The 16,802-nt window shown below is 45.3% G+C and overlaps 1 protein-coding gene across 30 annotated transcripts in view; it reads right to left on the reverse strand.

Moving 5' to 3' along the window:
- Window positions 1-16,802, reverse strand: part of SORBS1 (sorbin and SH3 domain containing 1) — a 184,018-nt gene that overhangs the window by 2,620 nt on the left and 164,596 nt on the right. For 13 of the 30 annotated variants that reach the window (XM_019555740.1, XM_019555745.1, XM_019555741.1 and 10 more), the window contains 5 exons: window positions 13,519-14,274; window positions 11,988-12,104; window positions 3,489-3,548; window positions 2,720-2,910; window positions 1,093-1,205 (listed from right to left, as the gene is read on the reverse strand). In XM_019555740.1, coding sequence (XP_019411285.1) covers window positions 1,093-1,205; window positions 2,720-2,910; window positions 3,489-3,548; window positions 11,988-12,104; window positions 13,519-14,274 — 1,237 coding nt within the window. The other 17 variants (XM_019555756.1, XM_019555759.1, XM_019555757.1 and 14 more) reach the window with 6 other exon arrangements.

The following is a 16,802-nucleotide window of genomic DNA, read 5'->3' on the forward strand; positions in this document are numbered from 1 at the left end:
ACTGTGAAGAAGTTCCTCCTAATATCCAATCTAAATCTGCTCTCTTCTAGCTTGTGGCCATTATTTCTTGTAACCCCCGGGGGGGCCTTGGTGAATTATTTTTTTTTTTAACATTTTGTATTTTTTGTTGAAAACAGAAATTAATATTCTTGAAATTTTGACTATCCAGAATGTTGGGTTTTCCTCCATTTTCCCCCTTTTTGCTATCACACTCAAGGGGATGAGAGAAGTCAGGGCTGTTTTCCTCCTTTTCTCTCATTTCCCCCCCTCCCCCCTTTTTTTTCATTTGCCACTTTTTGAAACACATCAAAGCTTCCCTGATTTTGGAAAAGTTATGAAGTAGCCAAAGGATAATTGGAATTCTGCAGTTCTGCTGCCTTTCTGAATCTGGGAAAGGTTTGGATAAGTTCCAGAGCAGCAAAAGGAAAATGAACAACAGTCAGTGGGAAAATCCCAGGTCCTGAAACATAATTTTTATATATTGTTCTGAGTGGGTGCATCTACACACGTTTTACTATGGAGTTGACTAATTAGTTCCACAGTAAAGCATCACTGTCTATACATACACCAGTACTAGGGCACAGTAAATTAACTCCACTGTCAGGGACAGTACTATCTTACGGCAGAATAAGTATGACAAAACACATGTGTAGATGGCGACAGCGACTGGCTGGGGCAAAAGGGTGCTGAAGTGCAGGGGATGCCTGCTACACAGCTCCTCATTTTAGCACTCCTGTGCCCCAGCCAGCCCTCCCACCACCTGATGCCACCACCCTGAGCCTGCTGCTAGACCAGGGCTGCTCCATGACAGCTCAAAGTACTACTGTCCTGAGTGGGTGCACATGTAGACACTGTGCCCCAGAGCAGTTAACTCCAGTGCAGACTGTGCCAGAATTTATTCCATTGCCTTAATTTCATATGTAGATGCACCAAGTAAGAACAGAAGGGGAAAAAGGGAAAGAAAAACTTTTATGGACATTTTTCTCCATTTTGAACCCCGCAAAATAGAAACAAATTCTTTTTTTTTTTTTTTTTGCAAAGCTGATTTTCTGATATTCAAGCAACTCTCATGATTTTATTATTAGCCCTTACCCACAAACCAGCCATCGTCACACTTCTCCATGACATCCACAATATCCCCATCCCTTAGCTCTAGCTCATCATCATTCTGTGGCGTATAGCTGTAGAGGGCTTGGTAGCTAACTCTAAAACAAGAAAGAGGAAGAGGTGCGGTAAATTATGTGCTGCTGTTCCCTGACATCCGTGCAATAACCTGTCATTAAAATATGAATGGTATCATACAAGAGTACCAGATTTGTCCAGTACACATAGCATTTAAAAAACAACAATATATACCTCTTCTGTTTTACATTACGGTTCCAAAATCAACTGCAAACTACCTGTGTTGCTAAAGAAGGGTGAAGTATGGTCACATGGATGCAGTCCATAGTAAAGTGTGTTGTGCATCTGCACTATACCAAGAACATCCTAGGGAAACAACCACGAATTACCAATCCCAGAAAGGGAGGTAATAAGTGAACTGTCCAACCCACACCCATGTGCCTGCCTCCATAGTCAGAGGTACCCTTACTCTGGTGCAGAATGGTAATTCTATTCCTTTGCCCAAGCATGTAGTTCAAAGGAAGTTCTAGATCACACTAACCATATTAGATGCTTACAGATGTGGAAACCCCCCCCCCCCCACAAACCCTCAAAAATGGCACTTTACTTTATACTCTGTGCATTCCCATGCCGAGCCCAACACGTACCAGAAAAGGCAGCGCGTTAGGTGCACCCAGCCTTCCTAATCTCTGTAGAGATTGGGCACTTCAGCGGGGCTTTTTTGGTACTTGTTTCTAATAGTTGACTGAATTGGCTTTAGCTAAAAATGCCAAAAAGCCCTGCTAAAGTGCCTAATTTTTACAGACATTGCAGCCTCAAATACTCAGTGTTGGGATCTCTGGAGTGGTAACCTAACTCGGATCCTGGGCATGTATTAATTTGTATCAACACCCACTTTCCAGCAGCACTTTTCTTGGGAACATTTTTTATACCATGTATTCAGATGCCACTCCCTATAACAGCACCAACTGCTTAGGAGCAACATAGTACTGATGTGTTACTAACAGCTACTGACTATATATATATATATATATATGCGCGCATTTACCCTATGCTAATGAATCTCCAGGTACTCTACTGTACTCTGCTTCCCCAGTAGAGAACCCTTCTTTCTCCATGAAATGACAACAGGCCTGACTCTCTGCTGCTTTGCTATTGTGTTGTCATTTACACATGTAGAAAATTGTACCCAATCCAGCCCAGTTTAAATAGCATCACAAAGGGCAAGGCAGTGAAGAATTAGAGCCTGGGACCACAAACTTAATGACAGATTTTCCCCTTTCATCCATACACATAAAACAAGAGTTCAAGCTTCCGACAGTCATGATACAGCACTAACAAGCCAAGTCTTCCAAAAGCACAAATCAAGACCTCAGTGAAGCCCCAGCTGCGATTCAGAGTCTGTTGTGCTTAGTCCAGTACAAATACAAGGCTCCGGTTTTCAGCCCTCTCACTGCAACAGCAAAAGCTGGAAATATTTTTTCCCCGAAGGCTAGTGGTCTCATATCCATAGATAGCACATGAAGAAAAGCACCAAGGCAACCCTGATACAGGCTAAACCAGGTCCCTGATAGAGCTGATAGCCTGAGAAACTTACATGTCTCGTGGTGTTTGACTCCTGTCAGGGCTGGCTCCTTGCTGCTGTGCTTGAGGTTGCTGAGAAATGATTAGAGATGGTTTATTGTCATTAGAGGTGACCTTGTGGCGAGAGTCAAGAGGCTGAGAAATAGTACTGCAGTAATGAACAGACTTTTCTGCAATGTTTATGATCTCATTGCAAACTGCTTCCTGCGTGGTAGGCAGCATTGACATCCAAGAAACACCCACAGAACAGTCAACAAGGGGGAAGGGAAAGGGAAAAAAAGACAGGAAGAGATGGGACAATCCAGATGCAGCACATAAGTCCAGTAAAACAACAGAGTTGTAGATCCAGGTATATATCCAGGTAGTGGAGTGCAGAAGGGATCCAGGTTGTAAGCATGGAAAAACAGGCAAGATACAGAAGAATTTGGTATTTAGTTTGAAGATTTGTCAAAAAGCAGCAGCATTAGAGGTTGCAATTAGTTAGCAGTGGCACCATCACAGACTCTAGTCTACCAATCCAAGAGTGTCAATTGGCACTCTCCAGTCATGCACTATGCATTTAACTCTAAGTCAACTACACCAACTCCTTGTTGGTTCTGGTAGCTGTTCTAAGTGCTAAATTCTAGTTCTCCATTACAAATACGTTGATTTACACACACGCACACACACACACACGTATATAACTAAAAAAGCAGTTGGCACTTTTAAACTCTACTGAGATGTTACTGTCTATGATCAGAGAAGCTATATGACTATGCATCTTATTTAAACAACAGCCTTACCACATAGCTTTTTTCAGACTCTGTGAGATCTGGTCCTGCTCTCAATGAATGGTGAGAAGGCTGTGTGATCACCAAGCAAATTATAAGGAAGACATTTTAGCAGATGTTATATTGGTCAGAATTAAAATAAAAAACAAACAAACAATGGTGCACAGACAACAGAGTAAAACAAAAAACACCCGCCACCGCTAGATTCACACGAGATTTTCCAATGGGGGATGCCAAGACTACAGCAATGCAATTGCAATGCAGCACAGAGTGCTGCAAAGGGAAAGGCAATGGCAAAACACAAGGAAAAGGGTTGGAGCAGCAGATAGGGTGGGCGAGATGAAAGGTTAGAGACACAGCTAGAGTTGCGGAAGGTGAACGGTGTTGCATTGCATTCCTGTAGGGAAAAAAAGAACATGGACAGAAAGCACAAGTTTCAGACCGTCAGACTCAAAGGCCAAAGACCACAGTGAAAGGAAACATTGTCATTATTTCTTGAAAGGCCCCTGATGACATCTGGGACAAGACAAAAAAAAAAAAAGCCAGCTGGCCTCCCACCAAGGATTAGACCAACTCCTTAGATGGTGCAATGCAAAGTAGTTCAGTTGAAGTTACTTCAGTTACACCAGGCAAGGATCTGATATGCTACACTAATTCTATGAACACATCAACCTTTTGGTGGGACTTGTTCTTCAGAACAGAGGCAACCCTGAACTAAAACTGCAGTAGAGCTTCAGGGCCTTTCTGTAACCTTCCACAAGAACTAATTTGAACCCTCTTCCTCTCACTCACATCCTAGTAGACAGCCATCCCTCCCATATGCCCCAAGTCATTGTCAAGCTCATCCAGAGAACTCCCAGGTCTCCCGGCTCACTTGGAGGGTCTCAAAAGCACAACCAGCGCAACAAAAAAGCAAATCCACAAATATATTTTGTGGCCTGATACTGCACTGTGCGTGCCCCCTGGGAGTGCTGTATGTATAGGAAGTGCCCTCTGGAGTTTATGACTATAATCTGCACTAAGGATGGACAATGTGGGTTGGGTATAAGACACGTTGCTCTGCTGTAAATATTCGGTAGAGCCAACATCTTGTCTGGGGAGTCCAAAAAAGCCCATTTTGTGTTCTCCCACCTGGGAAGTTTTTGTTGTCATTAATTTCTGTGCCCCTTCTACCCCACCAGGCTTTGTAAGGACCAGGATGTACTACAATCTCAGAGGAGACACAGGAAACCAAGAACCTCAGACAGGTTCACAAGATTTTTTGCCCACATTTGTGCATTCAGGTGGCTCAGATGAACTCTTCCACAGTGCACTCTCACTGGTATATGATGGACATGTTTGGCTTTGAAGCTTCTATGAACCCATGCTCCAGTCCTTGGGAGGTTCATTCAGCATGCTGTTAGACACAATGGGCATGTCTATGCCAGGCTGGGAACTGCGGGGGAGAGTTGCCATGAAAACAAGCCCCGCCCACTCAGTGTTCCATGTACAAAAAGCATCAGGAAGTGGCTGGCTAGATGGATGAGACCCCTGCTTGTTTTTATGGAAGGGCTCACTAGCACTGCCCAGGATGGCAAGTCATAACCCAAACACTTCTCAGTAACCCTGACCAGCAGTGGCCACCCAACCCCTAACAATGACAGACATTCCCTGGTCCAGGGGTTGTCAACTGGGGATACGCATACTCCTGGGGGTACTTCAAAAGGTCCCACGTGTATGCAGGGGAAGGCAGGGATGGAGCGCTGCCACCCTGTGCCACCACCTCACAGGAGCAGCCCAGGACAGGGAGAGAGCAGGGTTACACAGACGCTGCACTGCTGCTACTTGCCATGCCCCCACTCTACATCCGGCTGCTCACCACCCCCACACCCCCAACATCTGGCCACTCAAAACTCCTGCCCCAGGGGTACACTTATTAAAAAGGGGTCTGCTGGGGCTACACTTATTTAAAAAGGTTGAAAACCCCTGCCCTGGTCAATCCACACCTCTGGAGTCTAGCCCTTACTTGCTCCATTTTTTTTTCACTAAGATACTGTAACTACATTTCCATACAGAGAAAATAAAAAGTAATTTGGATGGGTTTACCACAATGGGATTAGAGTTTATGGCATTTACTAAGGAGTCTGAAATCATTGCAGGACTTTTAGAAGTCCTTCCTGCATGGCCTTCAGTCCTGAAAGGCTAGTGAGATGATTACAAATTCAAAATTAATATTGTGCAAAGGAATTAGATATAGTACATCAAACTAAAAAAACTAGTGCTCTCTCAGGAGGGAGAAGATGGCTAATAGGAACAATGCCCAGGGACCAGTGATGCAGGATATTCTCCATCTCTTTCTGTTTGTCATGTTAAAAATAAATGCACAATGACACAGGTGTCAAATGGACAAATCTGCCCAGCAGGGGTTGGGAGTTTTGCAGGGAATATTTTTTTAAAAGAGTACGATTTTGTGGAACTAAACTATTTTTTAAATAAAACAACAAAGCCATCGGGGAGAAACCAGCATGTCAAAAGAACATCATGTGCATCAGTACTGATCATACTTTGAGTGACTGCACAGCTAAGTCAAAAGGGAGACTGGGGCAACTGCTCAGATTGGGTGCAACATTAAATCTGTAAAATAGATTTCATGAAGAAAGTAATCCACCTCCACTTGGGTTTAATATAAAACATAGCACTCTATTAGGAGCAGTCCACATAAAAGAGTCCATTCATGATACTAAATAGGGGTATGTGAAACAGGCCGTATTTGATTCAGATTCGGATTCAGCCCAAATTGGGGGACAGCAGTTCCATTTATTGATTCAGATCACTGTCCCAATTCAATTCAGACAAATCCAAATCTGAAGATTCAATGCTGATTTGGAGAATCAGCGATTCGGCTTGAAATGTTTTTTCTACATACCTTGAGGTACCAGGGGCAATGCGTGAATGTTGAGATGCTGGGGCAGATGGAGCATCTCACAGAAGCGCAGCCCCCCCCACGGTTCTCCGGCTCAGTGATCAGCCACAGTAGGACGCTGGGTGCCCCCCCTCCGACCCAGGAGACTGAGCTGGGGGGTGGGGGGAGGTCCCCTGCGCACTCCCTGGCAGACCCGGAAGTGGACCAGAAGTGCTTCTGGTCCACTTCTGGGTCCGCTGCCAAGTGTGCTGGGGACCCTCCCAGTTTCCCATAGGATGCTCCATCCACCCCACCATCTCAGTATTCACAAGCCACCTGGTACCTTGAGGTACGTAGAAAAAAAAAAAACATTTAAAAGCTGTGTCTGTCTGAATCAGCAAATCTCTCTGAATTGATTTGAGGGTTCCAATTTGATTTGGAAAGATTAAAGGGTCTCCCATTTTGAATTTGGAGATTCGGCCGCCAAAATTGGGCCGAATTTCCACTGAATCAAATCAGCAACTGAAACTTCACACAGCTCTGATGCTAAGTGCTCAATCCCCAGGTCAACAAAGCACCTAAGTAACCATTAACTTAACAGCACTTCATGCCGTTGTGGACAGGGATAAATTTAAGTACATGCTTAAGGTTAAGGGTGGACCTCAGTGCTTTGCTGAATCAGGACTTTGCTTAGCAACTTCCTCACATCTTCAAAGCACAATCCAAACATTGCCTAACTGATCTAATGGATGCTGCCTGCCTTTGATCCCCACACTGCATACAGTTGGAGGCTCAGATACAAGTAATTTTACAGCTCTGTCACCATGCCAGAGGGTGAGAGTCGGGGAGAGGAAGGATTGCAATATTAGTCTGGGTATGCAGTGAGTTAAATTCTTCTTGTTAGAATAAAAGACTATGGATGGGATTTGCAATAACTTATCTCTGCTCCCTCTAAAGCTAGTTAACCTCAGAATTTTTAATTAACAAAAAATTTGCTTCATAAATAAAAGATTTTTTCCAGCTTCCTCCCCTTTCCTTTCAGGTGGGAGTTAATGAACTGCATGAGCAAAAGACAGTGTTTTAGCAAAACAGACAGACAGATATCTGGTATCATTCCAAACAAAACAGCACATCAGCAATGATACAGCTAAATGCAAATGGACAGTCATGAATGTAGAGGTGATTCCCCCAAGTCAGCAATAAAGTGGAGGGAAAAAAACCCAACAAACTGGACAAATGCCACCCCTCCTGGAAAGCAGATTACACGACTCATCTCACAAAGGATGCTGAAAAGGCTGTAAAGCAGTGAAGGACAAGGCCCACTCAGAGGCCTTTTAAAGTCAATGGAAAGGCTTCCACAGGGTTTGGACCAGGCCCTACAACTTCAGCTACGGTAGAACTTTTCCCTCTACCTTTACATGTGACCTTGGAACAGCAGCTGCTGGCAATGTCATTACAATGTTGTATAGTCCTGGTCTGAACAGGGATTACACCAATGGGGCTCAGCCTATGGCGTATGGGCCAAAACCAGTCTCTGAAGTGACTGAACACAGCTCACAGCACAAGGTGATCAGTGACAAGGAGCTTGGCCCAGAGTTTTCCCTTCCCTGTGGCCTGTCCTGCACTCTCTTCTCTAAGACAGGGACATACACTGTTTATTCCCTCCCTCCTTTCTCCCTTCTCTGCTCCCCTATGACAGGTGCTTTCTCCCCACTCCTACCCTCTCCCCATCCCTCTCACACTGGCAGCCACCTCCCATCCTTCCTCCCTCCCTTACAAGAGGGAAGTGGTGGCCTGCAGCGAGGGTGCGACTGGGTCACAAGCATCCAGCTGGCACCCTAAAAGACTGATGCACTGGATTAGATCATGCACTGTCTAGGGGTCATGAGGAGACTTGCCTGCACTCATTTCCCCTGCTGCCATTGCCAGTGGTTATCAGGAAGAGAGGGAAATCTAGGGGAAACAAATCCTAGGTCAGACATGTTAGTAGGTTACAAATAAAACCTAAGGGCATTGTTCTGAGGCCTGTCGGGGCTCAGTTCTCAGTCAGCGCGCAGCTTCTTCTACGGCTCTTGTCTTCCTTCTGCTGAAGTGAACAACTCCCTTGCACGAGATTCCATTCACACACAAAGCTGCGTCCCCACTCCCAGAACGGGACTTATTGGATGGATTTGAATTTACCTTAAGGAGAAACTGGCTGATCCCATGAGGCAGATTAGAGGTAAATACTGAAATCTGACTTGTTGAAGAGGAGGAAAGGTCCCAGGTCACACCGAAAATCAGTAGCAGAGCCAGGACTGGAAGCCACTCCCCTGAGTTCTACCCCAGGGCCTTTGCTGCTCATCCAAATCCATTAGCAGCTCCTGATGTTTTTGGTAAAACAGCCTCCAATTCCTACCTACTCTTCCCCCTTATCTACACTGAGCGTTCACTTTGTTTCTCCCATAGTGCTGTATGTCAGATTGGCTATGTAAAATGTAATTAAAGCAACAAGATCCAGTCTTCCATGCTGCAACACGGAGCCTATGCTGTGACCTCCTGGCAGGTTAGTTCACATGGTGTGGAGAACTCCTGTATCCTGGCTACAGGCAGGAAATAGAAGAAAAAAACTCAAGAGGAGATACTATCTTAAAATGATCATTCTCGTTATCCACTACTCTATGGAGCCCCACTTGTCCAATTAGAAGAAACAACAGGGAACTGCTACTTAACAAAAAAGGGCCAGATTCTTTGTAATTACTTATTTTTCTATTTTTATTTACATATACACTTTATTAGGATATGAGGACTAGAAATAGGACTGACTCTGAATCTCAGTCTGAACCGCTCCAGAGTGAAGAAGTCTGACATTTGGAGTGAAACTGAAGTCAGAACTCTGTCACTGGGACCTGTTTTTAGAATGAGCCCCACTGAAACTCCAAACGGGAAAATACTGGGGATGAACAAGCAGGGTCAAAAATCAAGACAGAAGCCAGAATCTGAGTTCTGTGGCTCAGCTTCACCTCTGAAAAGTACATTTAGCAAAAAACGAAAACAAAACAAAAAACCCAACCAAAACAGGAGGCCAAAGTTTCCAAAAGCATGCTATGTTGGTGCTTGCAATTCTACTTATGCAAATATGGTCTCCAAAAGCTATTCAAGCTCAGAGGACAGATTGAACTTGTGATAAAGTACAATTGTCTGATGCTGATAAGGCATAATTTTAATTTGATCCTGAATACAATATCATAGCTGTCAGAGCACAGGGAATAAATACTTGGGCTGGGTTTTTAACTCTGTGAAAGGGCAGTGAAGTCATCATGATACAAAACTAATTAAAATAGAACAAGATTCAGAACTTAGTCTGAAAATATATCCTAAGGTCAGCATTTTATTTTTGTGCTTTTCAGCATTCACCCAAGACAAGTGTCCTCCAGGACTATGTGAATTAAGCATCGGAAAAAACACAAACCTACAGGGATTTTTCTGCAGTAAGTAGAGACAAATGAACCAGTGTCCCTAAGCACTTTGAAACTATTTCTGAAGAGATGGAGGATGGATTTGGGAAGTTGTGGCCTAATCTCTAAAGTACTCTCTCTGCCCTGACTTCTGCTTGACTTCAGGCTAACACAGCTAACTACATCTCTAGTTAACAGAAGTTTGTGAATGTTCCTGGGTGATGGAGGACGCAAAACTGAGGGAAGGAAAGTGTCCGTGCACAACTCCACAGATCACCCTAAAAGAGCAGTCAATTGTTTAAACAATTAAAATTACATTAATTTAAACAATTTAAACAATTGAATTAAATTAAACAATTTAAAATGGCAACAGTGTTCCAGATTCACCCTCTATCTGCAAATTCTTGATCTAATTTTGCTGGGTCAAAACCAATATTGTTTTCCAATACGCAGCACTACAAATTCAGCCTAATCCCTGCAAGTTATTTCTCCTTCTTATACTGCCACTTAGTGGATCTTGGCTGAAAGTACTCAAGGTGTATAAATTAGGGCTGCGTGAAGCTTTGGTCCCCGATTCAATTCGGTGGAGATTCAGCCCGATTCAGTGGCCAAATCTTCAAATCCGAATCGAATCAAAGTACCCTTTAATATCTCCGAATCGATTCAGAGGGTTCTGATTCTATTCAGAAAGATTCAGCAATTTGGACATAGAGACAGCTTTAAATGTTTTTTCTATATACCTCTAGGTAGCAGGGGCTTGTGAGTGTTGCAATGGTGGGGCACATGGAGTGAACCACAGGAGCACAGGCAGAAAGGGGTCCCCAGCACACTCCGCAGCAGACCCAGAAGTAGACCAGAAGACCTCTGGTCCACTTCTGGATCCGCTGGGGAGACTGCATGTTGGGGCCCCCCCATGCGTCCCCTCCCCCCGGCTCAGAAACTGGTGCCTCCAGAGTCTGGGGGGACATCTGGGGTCTCCCTGCAGCCGATCACCAAGCTGGAGGTCATGGGCCGCCCCCTCCAATGCACTCCCCAGTGGACCCAAAAGTTCACCAGGGAGTGCGCTGGGGGGCCCCCCACGCTCCTGTGGTACGCTCCATCCGCCTCAGCATTGCAGCATTCATGAGTTCTGCCTGGTACCTCGAGGAATGTAGAAAAAACATTTAAAGCCATGTCTATGTCCAAATGGCCGATTCTCTGAATCGGCACTGAATCTTTAGATTTGGATCTGTCTGAATCGAACTGGGGACAGAGAGCCAAATCAATGAATCAAATCACTGTCCCCGATTTGGGCCGAATCTAAATCTGAATCAAATAGGGCCTGCTTCGCACACCCCTAGTATAAATAGCCTAGATGACTGACTTCACTCCCGGGCCAGTGTCAGCAGTGACGTGCTGTCAGCTACTACATCACACATCAATGCTTATTCTTTTTGTAATACTCAAAGCTTCATGGGAGAGGGTGTGCTCTAAATTCCAAAGAAACTGATGAAAAGCTGTGGATGCACATTAGCATCTATGCCAGAAAAAACTCCCCCTTCACTACACAAAATCTCAAAATTTCTCGTGTGCTGCCCTACAGATTTGGGTCAGATTCTAAACTCTTCATCCAAATGTGCACAAAGGCCATTCCCCAAACTTGAAGCTACCTCCATTTTGAATTATGATCCAATATTTGCAGCTTTCTAATAAGCTAAATCAAAACTCCAGATCCTAAAAAGCCCCAAACTTTGGGGCATCCAAGCCTGAGCTCTCAACTCTGAAGCTCTTAGTAATGCGAATGCTGATCTTGCTGGCGGCTGAACACGTGCAGCTCCCAGTAAAGTTAACAGAAGCTTCAGTCATTCAAGACCATGTCCTCTTAGCATTTGGAAGTGCCACATATGACCTCAGTTAGTACTTTGCACGCATATAGTGCTACGTCTCCAACTGGCATCAATTGGTATAACACCAGTTTTTTAAACACAACTATGCTGATTTACTGCTGTTGAGGATTCTCCCCGCCTCCCTGTAAACCCTTGCCCTTCTCTGTTGCCCGGGACTTGAAATAAATAATATTCATGCTCTATGAAACCCAGTGGATGCACACCACCTGTGGAAGCAACATATGGAGACACAGATAAATAACAAACCAATGACAATAGCATGGAAACATCCAAAAGCAGGAGAAAAATTATCAGTAACAATGGTTACCTGTGGCTTATTGACCTTGCGTGCAAGTCTGGGAGGTGGTTGTGTTGGGACAGCAGAGGAAGAGAGGGCAGAGGAAGAGAGAGAAGCAGACGAAGAGAATGCGTTTGTGTCAGCAGTCTTTTAAAGGAAAGAAAAGTTGGTCAGCTACACAAGTGATCTCCTTTCAGAGCCATTGCTACCGTCTCTTGTAACGCCATCCATTATATAGGGCTAAATAGGGTGCAGACACTGCAAACTTAATGAACTCCATGCAAGGACAGATGCATCTTCCTAGCTTAGCATTCTGTGTTCACTGCTCAAGTGCATCTTAAACATGCAGAAAGTTAAGTCTACAAACCAGCCACTGAAAATATGGACAGATAATAGTATAATTTTGTGATGCTTTGGGTACAAACTGGTTTAGTTTCATATCAGTCAATTTCATATTAATCATCATACAATTTTGTAGCATGACAGTCCTCCAACCCTGCCTTTTTTAATATTGGCCTAGATGTTATCCTCCACCAATCACTGCACTGTAGAAAGAGTGGGGGAATAAGTCTGGTTACAGAGCTGGTTATAATGCCCTGATTCTAAAGCCACTTTGACCCCTGATCTGGGACAGAGTGAGAGGGAGTGACCATATGCTGCTAACTTACTCTAGTTGGCTATCAGCTCCATGAAACCACTGACACAACTGAGGGAAGACAAAGCAGAGCACATCGTCTCTGTCAAAATGGGCAACTGGGGTAAAAGCCAGCAACTCCATCTTATACCATCTGAGAGCTCCACTGAGGCTCTAATCTCAGTGCAGAGGACAGATCGCTCTACAGCCAGAAATACTATTTTAAAGAAATAACTGAATCACTCTTGGGAGTGAACAGTGCTCAGTGGGAGTCTGATTTGCACTGAGGTCATCTCACAGCGGTCTGGCACTAAAGCTGTTTGACAGTGGGTGAAACTGTTTACATAGTAAAAATAAGAACCAGGCCCATTGATTTTGCACTGGTTGTGCCAACTTTAATTAAAATCAGTTAATAAACCTCAAATTCCATTAGGTTCACTCATCCTTTGTTTTTCATGGATGAGAGCAGCATCTGCTATTACAAATGCTAGGACCCTGAATCCCCATTCTTCAGGGCCTGATCACCAAATGGGGACAGGAAGGAACTGCCATATTCCATAGAATTTTACAGTGAGGTTAACTGCATGCAGATAGGACTTCTTTAGCACATCTGGTAATGGACATGCTTCCATGCCAGCTCCTTACTAGGTGAGGTTGGGTCATGTGGGCAGAGAAGTCCCATGCCTTTTACTGTGCTAAAATACATCTTCCTAGATCATCCCTAAACCTACTTCTAGGACTTTTCTACCCAATGTTTTCTGGAGATACTACTCCTACTTGCCACTGTCAGCCTATGGGAGATGCTCTCAGGGTCCAGAAAGGAGCAATGATCGCCACTAGCTCTGACTAGCTGAACAGGAATTTGAGTGCACACACACGCACACAAAGGTAGGGTTTCAAAGTAGCACACACATGCAACATAAGTACCTTTTTTACCCCGCTTTGCATCTCTTTCATTTCACCACCTTTCCTCACACTTCTTTTCTCAGTGTTATTTCCCTGCACAATAGCTATTAGATCCTGACATGACTGGCTCTCCTCAAAGGAACCAGGGGGCCTCTTCTCAGGGCTCATGAACATATCTAACTCTGAGGGTTTCAGACACCCCTGAAGAGAGATTTCGGGAGGGACACTGGAGCGTCTGTCTGGCTCCTTCTGTTCCTTCCTTTCACTGCTGCTGAAGCCTTCTCTATTCTTTTGCAGCTTGGCTTGGCTGCCAATGACATCACTGAGCTCCGAGAGGAAACTACTGGGGCTCCCAACAGTGGCACTAGGGGAGTTACAGTTATTCATGTTTGGAGAAGAGGAGCCAACAATTTTTTCTTCACTTTGTGGAGTGGCATGATTGAAGCTGCGAGCAGAAGACTGTGGTCTGGACGGGTAAGATGGCAGTGGAGATATGATGGACCTGGGAGTTGAGGAGCCGGAGAGATTAGAATGGTGAAGGCTGACTGAGGGGGAAGGGCTGGACAAAGCAGAAGGAGTGCGACAGCCAATGTGACTGAGGCAGGCTTCAGGCAGAGGAGGCAATGGAGGGGTTATGGCAGGAGTGCTGCTAGGAGACACTCCTATGGTCAGGGAAATCCACTCGGATGTGACTGCCTGCACCTCTGGAGACAGGGCGTGGCGTGGGAAAGGCAAAGGCGGAGGAGTTGGTGTGTGCAGCAGCTCAGAGCTGTGAAACTTGAAGGAAACAAAAGAAGAGAAGGAAGAAATAAGCAAAATAAAAACAAACATAAGAAACATACAAAACGATTAACTGAAACTGAAATGGGGAGAGAGCAGAGCAAAGCAGTCTCATGACAGTGCACAGAGGGTAAGCTGTCAGCAGGGGCTCCATCCTGTGGGTGAAGCCCTCACTGGCACTTTTCTCAGTGTTCGGCATCACAGAGAACAGGATCCATGGCTACAGCAGCTAGGATGAAGTTTATAACCCCCACTCTTCAGGGCATAAACTGATCACAAAGGGTCAGAAGGAAATGCCCATGTTCCAGGGGATTGTACTATACAGTTCCTGAGGGCTTTGGCTGGCATTACTGAGGCTGCTGGAGAAGAAAGGAACTGCTCAGAGGGAGCAAGTGTCATGGGACTTGGCCTTCTGATTTTAAAGCAAGCTCTGTGTTTACAAAGGTGCCACGCTGAATTCTGCCCTTGGCTGCTTCTGCAGGACTACCCTCATATTCAGCTGCAGCAGCAGTCAGGGGCACATCACAGCCTGTGCCCCAGTTACACACGTAGATCTGCCGTGCTGTGCAGAAAGCACAGACAGCTATGGAAGGAACAATCTCTTTCATCCACAAAATTAAAAGGAGAAAAAAGGCAATTACAGGCCTACCAAACCAAGGGAAGAGTTTGCAGGAAGCTGGGGGAAACATCCTTCCTGGCACAAAGGGAGCAACAAGCCTGAATACTGTAAAGCTTTGCTTTGTTATAGAGAACCCCAGGCAAGCAAACGGGGCCTGCTCTTCCCTCAGTGCCAGGAACAAAACGATGCCCCAATGAGAGCCAAAGGAACACAAGGAGAGAGGTACCAACCAGTCCTGACATTTCCACTCCTACCCCTCCCATTCTGTGCCACCTGCCCCATCTCCCTGGTGTTCTTCCAATTTCCTTCACAATCTAATTTCCTCATACAATCTTCCTCCCCCTTTTGCCTGGTCAATAACTGGTCTTGTGCTAAATTTGGCAGGATCAGTGCTAATAAATTAAAGACTGAGAGCCTTGGAGCCTCTGCTGCATTGTGGATTCCCAGAAAAAATGGGGAAAAGCACATTCCCAAACTACCGCCTGCTCCCATTTTTGTTATTTTGATTTTCTTCTTTTTGGATGGAGTTTAGACATAGTTTAAAATGGCCAGTCTCAGGGACTTGAGTCCTCCATTTAACTGCAAAACACACACAGCATAGACAGCAGGAGTGCAACTCTCCTGAATGCTGCCCTGGCCCATTGCCTCAACACTTGGCTGGCACTGCTACCTGCAAGAATAAGGCAGAACAGTGGTTCTCAACCAGGGTGCCACAAGAACCTGCCAGAGGTGCTGCAATACTGGCACCACCCCTGTCACAGGGTGATGCTGCCTTGCACATCTCTGGTTTCAGGTGGTATATCGGGCCTGCACAGAGAAGCATCTGCAGCACAGGCTTGCCTGTTTGCACTACATTAAGGTGGCAGCTTGCTGCTTCTGCTGTGGCTCTTTCTAGTTCAGCTCCAACGTGCCTCATGACAATGGAGGTGTCCTACCTGGCGGCTGTGGCCTGTTATACCTGATGGCAGTGGCCTCTGTCTGCAGGGCTGCTGCTCATGTAGATTGAAACTGCCTTGCGTGCCCCCCTTTTCTGAGAGACACCATGCAGGGTTGGACCAGGAAGGGCTGTGCAAGGACCATATGCTTCTGCCACAGCTGCTTCCCAATTTGGCTCTGCAGGAGGTGTGATGCAGTTCCATCTGGCTATGGTGGCAGTGGTGGGGACTGTACTGAGGCACCCCCATGACCTTTCCCTCCTGCCTCTGGGTCCTCATATGTCGTTTTGCCCATCCCTTACTGGAGTTCAGATGGGCGTGCCCTGGGAAGCTAAAAGGAACTTGGCTCAGTGGTTTCCAATCCACACCAGTGGCCTGGAACCATCCATGTCTGGGGAGTACTCTGCTGCACTGCTGAGCTGAGCCCAGCAGAGCTAGGGGAGTACTCCCCACCAGCAGCTTGAAAGAGTGGATTTAAGTAGAATGACCTAGTCAGTTATTAGCACATTAATTAACAGTCAAATTATAACATTTTTATGATCATATTCTTAACATTTATCATTGCTTTTGAAATGGGGTGCCACTAAATTCTGAAATGTTTTAGAGGGGTGCCTGGAGTCTAAAAAGGTTGAGAACCACTGGTGAAGAGTTTAATCCAAAGCTGACCACAGTCACTGGAAAGGCTTCCCCTGGAAATGCCCTGTGGTCACAAAGAATGCCCATCACTGGCATTTTGTGCACGGCAGACCGTCATCTACTGGAACTGGAACTTGGTTACCAACTCATCGCCCTCTGTGGCACTGAAATTTATGCAGATGGTCCCAGCTTTAAGTACCTTCCCATTGGGCCTGGATTTAAGCTAGTGATCAGAAGCAAAAAGTTGCCACTAATTCCACCAACTAAACAGTTATGTTCTTTTCTGATTAGTGAAGCATAAACTCTTCATCTCAGCTCTCTCTGGGCAGGTGTAA

The sequence above is a fragment of the Crocodylus porosus genome, unplaced genomic scaffold (genome assembly GCF_001723895.1).
Source record: "Crocodylus porosus isolate Cpor-Errol unplaced genomic scaffold, CroPor_comp1, whole genome shotgun sequence".
In the NCBI taxonomy this organism is placed as follows: Eukaryota; Metazoa; Chordata; order Crocodylia; family Crocodylidae; genus Crocodylus; species Crocodylus porosus.